Here is a 12,866-nt window from a genome sequence, read left to right as displayed (position 1 = left end):
TGGCAGTGATGCGGCTTATAGTCTGGATCCATGGATTAGTTAAATATTTCAGCCGTCAGAAATGATACAAGGAATGAGCAGCCTTGGCGGAGTGCTGCGCTCTCTGAGTGCTTTTCTAGTTTTGACATGTGATCATAAGATTACACTGTTTTACTGTCTTCACATGTAAATATTCATACATATACACATATGAGCTAAATAAGCCACAAAACCTCAATGAGAAATAAAACAAGTAAAATTAAACACAAAACTACCAAAACGAGAAACAAATCGAGCAAAATAAAACACAAAACAACTGAAATAAGACACAAAACAAGGAAAAGAAGACACTAAATCAGCAAAATAAGACAGAAATTGAGACAGAAGAGGTGTAAAATGACAGAAAGGAGACAAAAAAGAGCCATTAAATGACACAAGTGAGGCAGACAACGAGACAGAAAATGACAGGAAACAACAGAAAATAAACTATCTCTCAGAGTTTGTCAAGGCTGTAAACATGTAAACAGTTAAATATCTGTAGTAATGTTTCTTTTTTCTGGTTTCTGTCATTCTGTGTGTCTGAGCTTTCTACTTCCAGTCGTGGTTGTTCCGTTTCCATGGAGCTGCAGGACTTTAGATTACAGTCAGTAAAAATGTACTTACAGATTATTACCAGCTCTGATTAAAGGCTGTTGAGAGTTTATATTCCGTGTTTGTGTCCGTCCAGTCCGGCCCAGTTTGCTGCTACTGCATGTCTTTATAAGGCAGCGTTGTTTAGTCTGTCCTTTGGAATCCAGGAAATAAAAACATCCCTGAAACCTGCTGCGTTTCCCCAACAATTCTGGGAGGATTTTTAAAATTCTTCATCCAAATGAGTGTGATAATTCCACATCGTGTTTTTATTTAGTCATGTGAATGAAAAATGGGGCTAAAAGGAAGTTTTCAGGGTCTGGATGTTTGATTTAATCTCACTGAAATACATGACGGGTGGAACTAAGCAATCAGAGCCCAGATATGAGCTGGACTAGCAGCTCTATCTGGTCCAGTTGTGTCCAGCCTGAGGGGAAGAATTCTTTCTGTGTTTGCTTCCAGTGGGATAAGGATGATAATGATGAGTAAAATATTGCTCCTGACTTGTGTTTGTTTGACTGAATGAACGGCTCCGAGTGGTTTCACCTTTGAACCGTCTACCAGGAGTTAAACTTGACTCTGACAGGAAGTCTCCAATAATCTGCAGCCGGCCAGGAGGCAGGAAAGCTGGCGTTTCCCTGCCTTTGCTCCTCACGTTTCATTGTTTCCTGCAGCTCCTCTTCCAGCTGACCGGGGATCTGGTGCTCGCTGCAGTAAAGGCTGAAACCGGGAGGATATCTGACTCTCAGGTGGTGCAGACACAAGCTGGTAAAAGTGAAACCACCCACAGTCGGAGCTCCGCCAAGTTAAAGCTGTCACTGGGATTCTGGTGTTTCCTGGATTTGATCATAAAATTGCCGAGCAGATTATTTTCATATGCTGCTTAAAGGAACAATGGTTCTCCTGTTTTAGCTGCAGGTAGACCAGGAGAGACAAACTGAATCTGTGCACATCTGGCAGCAAAGGTGGCAGAAAATGTGCTAAAAACAGAGGAATAGTGAAGCATTCACAAACTGTACAAAAAGAAAAAAGAAAATAACAGCAACTGTCTGGAAAATGTGAAATTTACACTACTGTTCAAAAGTTTGGGGTCACTTAGAAATGTCCTTATTTTTGAAAGAAAAGCATTTTTTCAGTGAAGGTAACATTAAATGAATGATAAATCCAGTGTAGACATTGTTAATGTGGTAAATGACTATTGTAGCTGGAGATTTATGATGGAATATCTCCATAGCGGTACAGAGGAACATTTCCAGCAACCATCACTCCTGTGTTCTAATGCTACATTGTGTTAGCTAATGGTGTTGAAAGGATCATTGATGACTAGAAAACCCTTGTACAGTTATGTTAGCACATGGATAAAAGTGGGAGTTTTCATGGAAAACATGGAATTGCCTGGATGAACCCAAACTTTTGAACAGTAGTGAACATACAGGGTGTCTCTAAAGTCTGGACACATACGAAATCTCATTAGATTCACAGATTAAATAATGCTATTATATTGAATATATATGTGATTAATTATCAAATAAATATATTAAATTCAATATATTAAAAAAGTTTATTGTATAAAATATTGTTAAAAATGTCATTTCTTGAATATATGTATTTTTGCCGATGTGTCCAGACTTTAGGGACACCCTGGGTCTCATTTTGTCTCATGTTGCTTGGTTTATGTCTCATTTTGCTCATTTTGTGTCTCATTTTTGTTGTTTTGTGCCTCATTTTGCTTGTTTTGTGTGTCATCTTTGCTGTTTTGTGTCTCATTCCAGTTGTTTTGTTTCTCATTTTGCTTGTTTTATGTCTCCATTTGCTCATTTTATTTCTCATTTCCATTGTTTTGTTTTTCACTTTGGTAGTTTTATGTTTCATTTTGCTCATTTTGTCTCATTTAGTTGTCTTGTGTCTCATCTTCCTCATTTTGTGTCTCATTTTCCTCATTTTGTGTCTCCTTTTGCTCATTCTGTCTCATTTTTCTCATTTTGTGTCTGATGGTGCCTGTTTCATGTCTCATTTTTGTTGTTTCGTGTCTCATTTTTCTTGTTTTGTGTGTCTCTAGGATAGTTTTAGCAGTATAGCCTGGAGTTTTGCTCTAAGATGACTAGAACTCAAAACCATCTTTTGTGGAGGATGACAGCCATATAAATATTATAAAGCCATAAACAATTTTTGTAAAGTCTGTAGAAAACTTGAATTTCCTTGATTATATATTTTGGAAAAACTTTTTTATTAAAAATGAAATCAACATATCAACATGGACATAATTTTTTCAAGCACCTACATGTGTTTTAAGTGCTGGAAAAATTATATACGATAGATATTTTATTATTTACATGCATAATTTGTTTCTTATCCTATCTGCTCTGTGAAAACACAACCTGCAGTTCAGTCAAACAGTCCGTGCTTTTTGTCACGTGACTGTTGGTCTTAGGCTTGTCAGTCTGAAAATGCAGAATTTTATCTATTTATTTATTTTTTAACAGAATATAAGTCGTCAAAGGGCTTTATTTCAGGTGTTTTTTTAAACAAGACACATAGAATAAAGTGAATTTGATGATATGTTATGATTTTAAGCTTAGATTTGGATCCTTTTTCCCATGAAACAATAAATCACGGAAGAATAGTTCATGGACCATTGGAAAGTTGAAAATCTGAGAATTAATCCCACTTTATAGTTTCAGGCTCTGACTAAAGGTGTAATTTTTGTGATCTTTTAAAAATAAATCACAGGTTTTTCAACTCTGTTGGTGGGTTTTGGGTTTCTGGCAGTTAAACAGAGCACTGCTAACTGTACATTTAATGTTTGTTTGTTTTTAAAGATAATGCCGTTCATATATTTTGGGGTTTAAATGTTTCAGAGCCTGGCTATAAATTTCGGCCATTTCTGGGAAAATTCCTCGTCCTGATCTGCCGCCGCCCTCTGAGGCATCAATTACATCAATTTAGAGAATGAGACGGCAGTTAAAGAAACACGTGCATCTGATAGGACAATCCCCTCCGCTCTGTAAACCGCTGTGATTTCCAATCATGAGTCATTTTCTATCACATATCTGCGGTGTGATGCGTCAAGCTGTTCAGGTCCAAGTCTGAGCTGCTGAGTGTTGGTTCAGGAAAACTTCCCAAGACCCTGCAGGAATCTGGCATGAACTTTAATCAGAGCAGACATCTCCTCACAGCGACCGGGCATCTGCTGGCTTCTATTTTTAAAGCTCTCTGGAAAAAGGCCACACAGTTCAACCCCAAGTCAAACAAAGTAAATGTCAACTAGAACAACCAAATCTGGTCACAGCCGAGGAACACAAGTTTCCAAATCACGCCTTATAAGCAGCCCGACGTGGCCAGAGCTGAACAAGACGAGCAGAAAGCCCCACAGGGCAGAAGAACCCGGTCTGCTGCCGTCACTCTGAGGCCAAGAAGAGAGTCTGGATCCACATCAAAGCCGGATTCTGAACCACTTCAAATAAAAATATTTGGGGATTTTCACGACTTCTGGAGAAGTGAACAATGGCTGCTTCTCCATGATCCGCACGGAAAATGGCAAACATCTGTAAAATTTTACTGATATAAAATAAAGTACACAAAATAAAGGGGAAAAATTGCAATTTTATGGCCAAATGTTGCTATAAAAAGTCTTAATGTAAAGAGTTTTTTTTCAAAGATGGCAAAATATTGCTTCACCATCTTTGGAAAAATATATATTTTTGGGGATGTAAATACAGTTTTCAAAAATGGGGCAAAAATTTGAAATTTTGTGGCCAAAAGATGTAAAAAACAAAATGGACATTATTTGCAGTTTTTCAGTGCTGTTTTCAGCGTGTAAACGTGTTCTGTGATTTTATGAGTGATTATTTGTAACAACAAACCAGAGGAACAGAGGAAATCTGTAAAATAACAATTAAAATATTTACCAGTTTTCAAGTTTTAATATATCTATATTTTTACCCTCAAAGATGGCAAACATCTGTAAAATTTTATTGATTTAAATACAATAAACAAAAAAAGAGAAAAATTTAAATTTTATGCCCAAAAGATGTTTTTATAAAAGCATTTTTGATGTTCACATTATTTACAGTTTCAGCATGTTTTTCCTAATAAAAATAAATGTAAATACATTTTTTCCTGTGATTTTACTCAATGTTATCTGCAATAAACAAAACGGGAAAAAAATCAGTAAAATAAAAGTTAAAATGATTTGCCATTTTTCAATTTTTAATATGCTGATTTTTTTTTTTAAATAATGGAAAACATCTTGTAAAATAATATTTTTGCTCTTCTAGTGCTCGAATAAAATTTCTAAATAAATTAATTTTGCTTTGTAGGTCTGTAGTTGAGTTTTAGTGTTTTCCATTATGGCAGACATTTAACTACATAGTCAAAAATCTTTTTTTAAAATGTTTTTGAACTGTTATTTTACAAATTTCCCGTGTTTTGTTACAAATAAGCACTCATAAAATCCCAGAAAAAGTATTAATTTACACGCTGAAAACACCACTAAAAAACTGTAAATAATGTACACATTAAAACATTCATTTCTATTTTTCTTTTTTTTATATACATCTTTTGGCCTTAAAATTGCAAAAATTTCCCTTTTTTAAAAATATTTGTAAAAACATTATTTTACAAATGTTTGCCATCTTTGGGGGTAAAAATATAGATATATTAAGACTTGAATACTGGTAAATAATTTAAAATGTTATTTTACAGATTTTGTCTGTTTTGTTAAATTATAGATGACTCATAAAATCACAGAAAAAATACACAAATTTACATGCTGACTGAAATTGTAAATAATGTCAAGATAACATAATTAATGATGTTATTTTAGATCTTAACTGTAAAAAATTGAATAAAAAATATGTCCACATCAAAAATGCCAATTTATTCTTTCACGTTTGACCATAAAACTACACATTTTTTTCCTATTTTTACTGTATTTTTTTTAAACTATATATAGGATTTAAAAATGGCAAATCATTTTAATTGTTGTTGTACAGATATTCCCTGTTTTGTTTGTCAAGGCTGAAATATGTAAATTTTCTGTGATTGTCTGCCATAAAAATCACAAAAAAAACTTGATTTAGTGTAAAAAAGATAAAACTGTGTAGAATATTTATTTTTGACAAATTAATTCTTTTTGTCATTCACAATGCTAAAAATGTCACTATTTTAGAGACAGTTGATGTAAATTTCACGGTTTTACAGTTTTTGAATGTGAAATTCAAACAGTTTACCTTTTTTCTGCTGAATTTTTATAGTTTTTTAAAGGATTTTTTTTTTTACAGTGTATGAGGCTCAGTTCCCACATGAAGGATAAAATCCTCCCCTGAGAGTCGTGCAGACGAGCTCCAGCCTTGTTTTTAATGAATGCACCAGGACAAATGGGGACTATTAGATGCCTCTTGCCCTCTGCGGCCTCCTTCAAGTGTCCACTCCCACTCGGCCAAACACTGTGAGACTCCGGGAAAAGGAGCAGAGAGGAAGCACTCGAGGCGGGTCACACCCTCCACAAATAACAATCTGCACACGCCACCTCCGGGCCGAGCCGTCTGGCTGGAGGGAAAACAAACAGAAAGCCAGAGAAAGTCGGGAGAACGAGGCCTGGTGCCGTCTGCTCGCTCTCAGCTCCTCCAGACTGAGCTACCGTTCACACCGCAGAGGCTGATCTCATTTACGAAGAACGGCTGAACAAACGCTGCTAACCTCTAGAAAACACACACCTGGTGCTGCCGTCTGCTGCAAGACGTCTGAAGTTTCACACATCCAACCAAAACATAGCTCTGATGTCTTTGTCTCAGTTAGTTTGCTTATGATTTGATCAGACGTTTTCTGATTAAGTTCAAGTATTGCTGCTGGTATTAACACAACTTGACTAGCCTCCCTCTGCAGCGATATCAGATTTATCTGCTGACCAGTTTGTTTTGGAGCAGCCTGCTAACCTTTGGTGCGGTGCCACAGATAAATATATCTTAAAATTAACAAATTTAAACAGCTAAGATACATAGACGGAAAGTTTACTCTTGATGTTTAGAAATAAAAGAAAATGTCACAGGTTCATCAAGGTTTATTTAGTTGCTTTTGTCAATCCTTAATTCAAATCTAGCTTCTTCCTCTGAATATATTCACAGGGACTTAAATTTGAGTCGTTTCTAGCCTAAGATCAGGGTCGACCACGTACATTTTAAAAATATTTGCACTACTGAATACTATTTTTTTACATCTTTTTTTCACATGAACACATAAAAACAAGGCATAAAAACAGATTTTAGAAGTTCCTCTGGGACATAGGATCAATACTTTAAAATTAACTACTGACTTTTTGACCTAACATCTACAAGTCTCATAGTAGTCTCTATCATGGTGCTCCTTTACTAGTTAAACTCCCATAATGGTCTCTGTTCGCCAACACAGAAGTACCCACTTCCTCTAGTTTCTGTAAGTTTAATTGGTAAGATGCTGCATCTGTTAGCAATACCATGTACAACAAATGAAGTACTACTACTACTACTACTGCTACTACAATACCTGAAGTGTGTATAGTCAAGGAAAGTTGTATCGAGTATTGGCAGATACAAAATATTGCATTAATTGGATTGGAAGTTAAAAATATTTGAGATATCCCTAGCGTAAAATCAAACGCCTAATCGGTTATTTTACACGACCGTTCAAAAGTTTGGGGTCACCCAGATAATTTCCTGTTTTCCATTAAAACTCACACTTTTATTCATGTGCTAACAGAACTGCACAAGGGTTTTATAATCATCAATTAGCCTTTTAACACCATTAGCTCACACAATGTACTCTATTTGACTGGTAGTATATGTTCTAGATGATAGAAAATTGTCTAAAACAATTTAAAAATTGTCCAAAGTAACTTAAAACCCCTCTAGGCTTCCTCAAAAATGGTCTAAAATGACCCCTCTCTCCCCAAAAATAAAAAAAAAAGTCTGAATGACAAAAACTTGTCCAGAATCAGTCAAGATGTTTCCAAAATGACCAAAATAACTTCAATCCTGTCCAGGTTTCCTCTAAAGTGTCTAAACTGACTTGCTTGGAATGAGTGAGAATTGTTCCTAATGATTCAATGACTGTCCAAAATGATTCAAAATTGGTTCAGATTACCTTGAAACCGGCCCAAACTGACTTTGAAATGGTCCGTAATGGCTTCAAATTTGTCCACCTTGACTCACCGTTCGTCTACAATGATAATAACACGTCTGAAACATCTCAAAAATGGCTCAAAAGAACTTAAAACCTTCCAAGTTGTGTAAAATACCTCCAACATTGTCCTAAAGGATTCAATACTTGTCCAAAATAAGGACATTTCTAAGTGACCCCAAACTTTTGAACGGTAGTGTACATATTTCTGGGGGTCAAAGAATCAATATTTCTTCTAACGATGACAAAAACTTCTCATGTATTATTAAATGCTTTAAAATGCTCAGACAGCCAGATCTTTCCTAGATGTCCTACATTTCCAAGCATGGATTCAACCCCAAACATTGGCCAGCAGACAGCAGAATAAAGCATGAAGAGTGTGGAAACACTAACAAACTGAGGCAGCAGAAAGACAGTGGGTTTGAATTTTAGGTATTACAGTAACATATACATCCAAGTGGCTCTTTAAATCGCCTGAGTGCTTCATATTTGGTTTTCATTCACCAAACATTCAGCAGCTCAGTCTGCCTGGCCTTAAGAGACGAAACCATGCAGGATATTAAACACATGGACATAAAAACCTTTCAAACTGTGTCCTTAAAATCCTCTAAATATTTATTCTACCACTCATTACTGTCCGTGTGTCTCAAACACTCAACTGGGTGGCTTTCTAAATGTCGTGTCTACAAGAACTTTTATAACACTCTACTTTATTTCCCCTACAGAATGTCATGCACTCTGAAAAACTGCAAATCATGCAGCAGCAGAGAACCTGTACGGACAAATTTCCAAACCTGCAGCATCCCGTTTGCATTGATAATCCTTCCTGAGATCAGCATCTAGCATGTCAATGTAAACAAAAGACACCCACAAAGCCAGAAACAAATCTGAAACACCAAATATCCAGTTACACGCAGACCCAGTTTGACCTGTTGGCAGACAACACTGTGACAGCCTGTATTCAAGGTTTTGTTTTCACAAGAGATTATTTTTAGATCAAATTTCTAAATCGAAAGTGACACAGTTTCCTGAACTCTAATCACAGATATATCTCATCAGTATGTATGCTGTCCAATAAACGGTGATAGGAAAACTGTCTTTTACAGAACATAATATAGAGAAAAATGCTTATGAACCTTTGATCTTTTAGAAGTGGTGTCATCACATGTAGTTTGCAGCAGAGCGGCGCAGAGTCTGCAGCGCATGTAGCAGAGAACATAACTGAGCAGACAGTGGTGAAGACTCAAGGAACGTCTTCAAGGCAAACTTAATAGACAGTATTTGTCAGTACTTTCCAATAAAACTTGAACATATATATCAAGAATATCAGTCAATATATTAGAATTTCTTACTTCCTCAAATCGGTATTGGATGCAAAATTCCAGCCGCATAGTTGATTAATTTTGATAAAAGATTATCTAGTTTGAATAGTTTAAGAAAAAGTCATAATCAGACACAACCACAAAGACAGAAGCAAAGATGAAACATAATATAGAGGAAAAAAGCTTATGAACCTTTGATAATTTAGAAATGGTGTCCTCACATAAACTACATTTAAATGTGTGGGGTCACTTAGAAATGTCCTTATTTTTGAAAGAAAAGCATTTTTTTTCATTGAAGATAACATTAAATGAATGATAAATCCAGTGTAGACATTGTTAATGTGGTAAATGACTATTCTAGCTGGAAACAGCTGATTTTTAATGGAATATCTCCATAGAGGTACAGAGGAACATTTCCAGTAACCATCACTCCTGTGTTCTAATGCTACATTGTGTTAGCTAATGGTGCTGAAAGGCTCATTGATGATTAGAAAACCCTTGTGCAGTTATGTTAGCGCATGAATAAAAGTGGGAGTTTTCATGGAAAACATGAAATTGTCTGGGTGACCCCAAACTTTTGAACAGTAAATGTATGTATTTATGTTTGTCCCGCAGAGCAGCTCGAAGTCTGCAGCGCATGTAGCAGAGAACACACCTGAGCAGCTGGTGGCGCTGAGTCAAGCTTTGTCTTAGTTGTAAGTTGCTAACTAGTTTGTGAATGCATAATTTTTGGTTTCCATTAAAACTCCAACATATATGTTAACAAATATGTTGCCAACATATTGGAATTTCCTACCTCCTAAAATCAGCATTGGTCACAAATCTCCAACAGTTTAATCAGGCTTTCGTCTTTTTTGGCCATTTTTGGCTTTACTTGGCAGGTTAAGTTGAGAGGCAGACAGGAAAGTAGGGACAAGAATGTCAGAAAGACCTGCAGTAAAAGGCCGTGAGCTGGAATCGAACCCAGGCCACTGTGTCGGGGAAACGAGTCCCTGTTTATGGGTCACCCACTCAACCTATCTGGGCATCCAATCCAATGATTTCATCAGGCTCTAGTTTTGATAAACGAGTGACTGGTCTGAATCATTTTCAAGAAAAAAAATCGACACAAAGACAGAAACAAATCTGACAAATATTACAGGAAAAAAAAGCTCATTTGTAGTTTGTCCAGCAGAGTGGTTCAGTATCTGCAGCGCATGTAGCAGAGCACATAGCTGAGCAGTCGGTGTCAAGCTTTGACTTCATGGCAAGGCAACTTGTTTGTTAATGACTTTGTTGGAAACCACAAACCACAATGCTGGAAACAAATCTTTTGATAAAAACCTGGAGCATCCAGTTTGCATTCATAATCCTTCCTGGAGTCATTGTCTAGTATGTTGACATAATTATGAGACATTCCCGACAAACACAAAGACAGAAACATCAAATATCAAGTTTCAAACGCAGTTACACATAGACCTAGTTTGACCTGTTGACAGTCTGAATGTCTGAGATGATTTTAGATCAAACTTCTAAATTGGAAATGACAGTTTCCTGATCTCTAATCACAGATAAATCAGTATCAATATGGTGACATGAAAATGTGCATCAGTATCTGCAGCACATGTAGCAGAGAACACAGCTGAGCAGACGGTGGTGAAGACTCTTTAGGGTAAGTTTCATAACTAGATTGTAAAAATACACTGGCTGAAACCACAAAAAATACAGTTGGAAACACATCTGAAACACCAAATATCCAGTTTTTAAGTGCATTTATAAGTAGACCAAGTTTAACCTGTTTACAGTTTGAAAGTCTGTAGTCATAGGTTTGTTTTCACAGAGACGATTTTTAGGTCAAATTTCTAAATCGAAGCAGTTTAAATGGACACAACTCACAGATATAGTAAAAGTGGCTCAGTATCTGCAGCACATGTAGCAGAGAACAGCTGAACAAACGGTGGTGAAGACTCTTCAGGGTAAGTTGCTAACTAGATTGTAAAAAATACACTGGCTGAAACCACAAACCACAGAGTTGTAAACTAATTTGAAATGTAAAAGATCCATATTCAAATGCAAATACAGCTTTACAGCCAGTACATGTGATTTTGCACCAAGATTATGTTCTTTCTTGCACCTCCACGACTCAGGATTAAGCAACCCGGATGAAAGCAATCCTCCACAGTTCAGTATCGACCAATAATATCAACCAAACTATTTATCTAATCAGAACATTTCCCAGCTAACGGACTAAAGGTTGCAGCTCTGCTGGAAAAGCTGCACTGCCATCCATCCTAAACTGCTGACTAACCCACTCACAGCTCCAACACCGACACCACGGATCAGCTTGCACTTTGATCACAGATGGCAGAGGAGATGGTGAAACTGATTCCAGGCCATCTGACACATCGTGTTTAACCCGCCGTGGGCTCCACACTCGTGCCTGACATCCCAACAGCGACCACACAGCTGATGGAGGCCTGCTGGGTGGAGTCTCCCTCAGCAGGCTTCAAAAAGCCAAAGCACCGGTTTGATCATGAAAAGTGGTTCAAGTTTAGCACACACCACACACGGCTCATTATTGCTGCCTCACACACCACCATCCACACCTGGGAGCCAATCAGACACAGGTGCAGCTGCGCAATCTGCACCTTTCCTTCCATTCATGCGCTCTGGCACCTGTTGAATCACCATTTCGGCACCACTTTTCCATCTAAAATGACATCAAAACAGCAGCAAATCCTCCACCAGGCGTCATCTCCTGAGCAGGAGGCACCTCAGCATGTTTCCCAAAAAGGTGAATGACCCGCAGCTTACCTGAGTTTTAGGTTGCCCATGAATTCCTCCATGGACACGTTGTCCAAAAGCACAAAATCCGCCTTTCCATACTCCAGGCTCTCGTGTTCTGCCATCCTGTCACCTTTATTTTCTTGTTTTCTAACTAAAACTCGTGGGAAAATCGTATATATATCTCAACAAGTTGCTTTGAAGTGTGGACAAAAGGTGAACATTTCCTCCTCAAACAGCAGCCGTGCGCATTTCCATCCAAACCCTCAGAGATTTCTTCCTTAAAAAAAAAAAACACCGCGGGTACAAATGTTTAAAGTTGCTTTTTTTAATCCTCAGAGGTTATTTTCCATCAAACAGCTCGGTTTATCCAAGAATATCCTCATGTCCATACAAAGTTTCCCCTCCTCGTCCCGTTACACCGTGCGCCACCAGCTCCGACAGTTTTTCCTGGAGTTTGTCTCCTGTCGCCCCGCACCGAGCGTCCACCAATCAGAGCGCAGCCTGCCCTCCAAGCCACGCCCCCTCGCTGCACAGAGATGTCGTTCAGGCTGGTGTGTGTGTGTGTGTGTGTGTGTGTGTGTGTGTGTGTGTGTGTGTGTAAGCTGAAAAGCATGGCAGGTATTTGTGAAGACCACTGCTCCACCAGTTTCTGATACATATTTCAGCCATGACGAGGCCACCTTCTGAGCTCTGCACCAGTCTGGAGGAAAACTTTTTTTTATTTATTATATTTTTTTTTCTATGATGCCCTCCTGCTACCATAAAAGGCAAAAGCAGGATTTTTCTCAATGACACATGAATGAAAAAGGAAAGTTCTGTATGTTTAAAGTGATTTTGCAGAGACTGAAGCACAAACGAGTTATTTTTCAGGTGGATGTGAACGTTTATTAAAAATATCCAGCAGATTCACTCTGAGGTTAGTGCGCCATCTGGTGGAAAACAGACACAAATGCTGCTTCGAGATCATAAAAACTAGCTCCAACAGGACAAAAAGCAACATTACGGTGCTTTATG

The 12,866-nt window shown here is 37.5% G+C and overlaps 1 protein-coding gene across 1 annotated transcript in view; it reads right to left on the bottom strand.

Annotated features, from left to right (window-relative positions):
* The window catches only part of myo1d (myosin 1D), a 173,418-nt gene extending 161,124 nt beyond the window's left edge, over window positions 1-12,294 (bottom strand). Inside the window, exon 1 of the mRNA XM_023288912.3 lies at window positions 11,880-12,294. Coding sequence (XP_023144680.2) covers window positions 11,880-11,974 — 95 coding nt within the window. The 5' untranslated portion in view covers window positions 11,975-12,294. The remainder of the gene's footprint in view (window positions 1-11,879) is intronic.
* Window positions 12,295-12,866: the final 572 nt, after the last annotated feature.

Source organism: Amphiprion ocellaris, chromosome 18 (genome assembly GCF_022539595.1).
Source record: "Amphiprion ocellaris isolate individual 3 ecotype Okinawa chromosome 18, ASM2253959v1, whole genome shotgun sequence".
In the NCBI taxonomy this organism is placed as follows: domain Eukaryota; kingdom Metazoa; phylum Chordata; class Actinopteri; family Pomacentridae; genus Amphiprion; species Amphiprion ocellaris.
The sequence above is the reverse complement of the archived record's forward strand: the minus strand, read 5'-3'. Positions and strand labels throughout refer to the sequence as shown.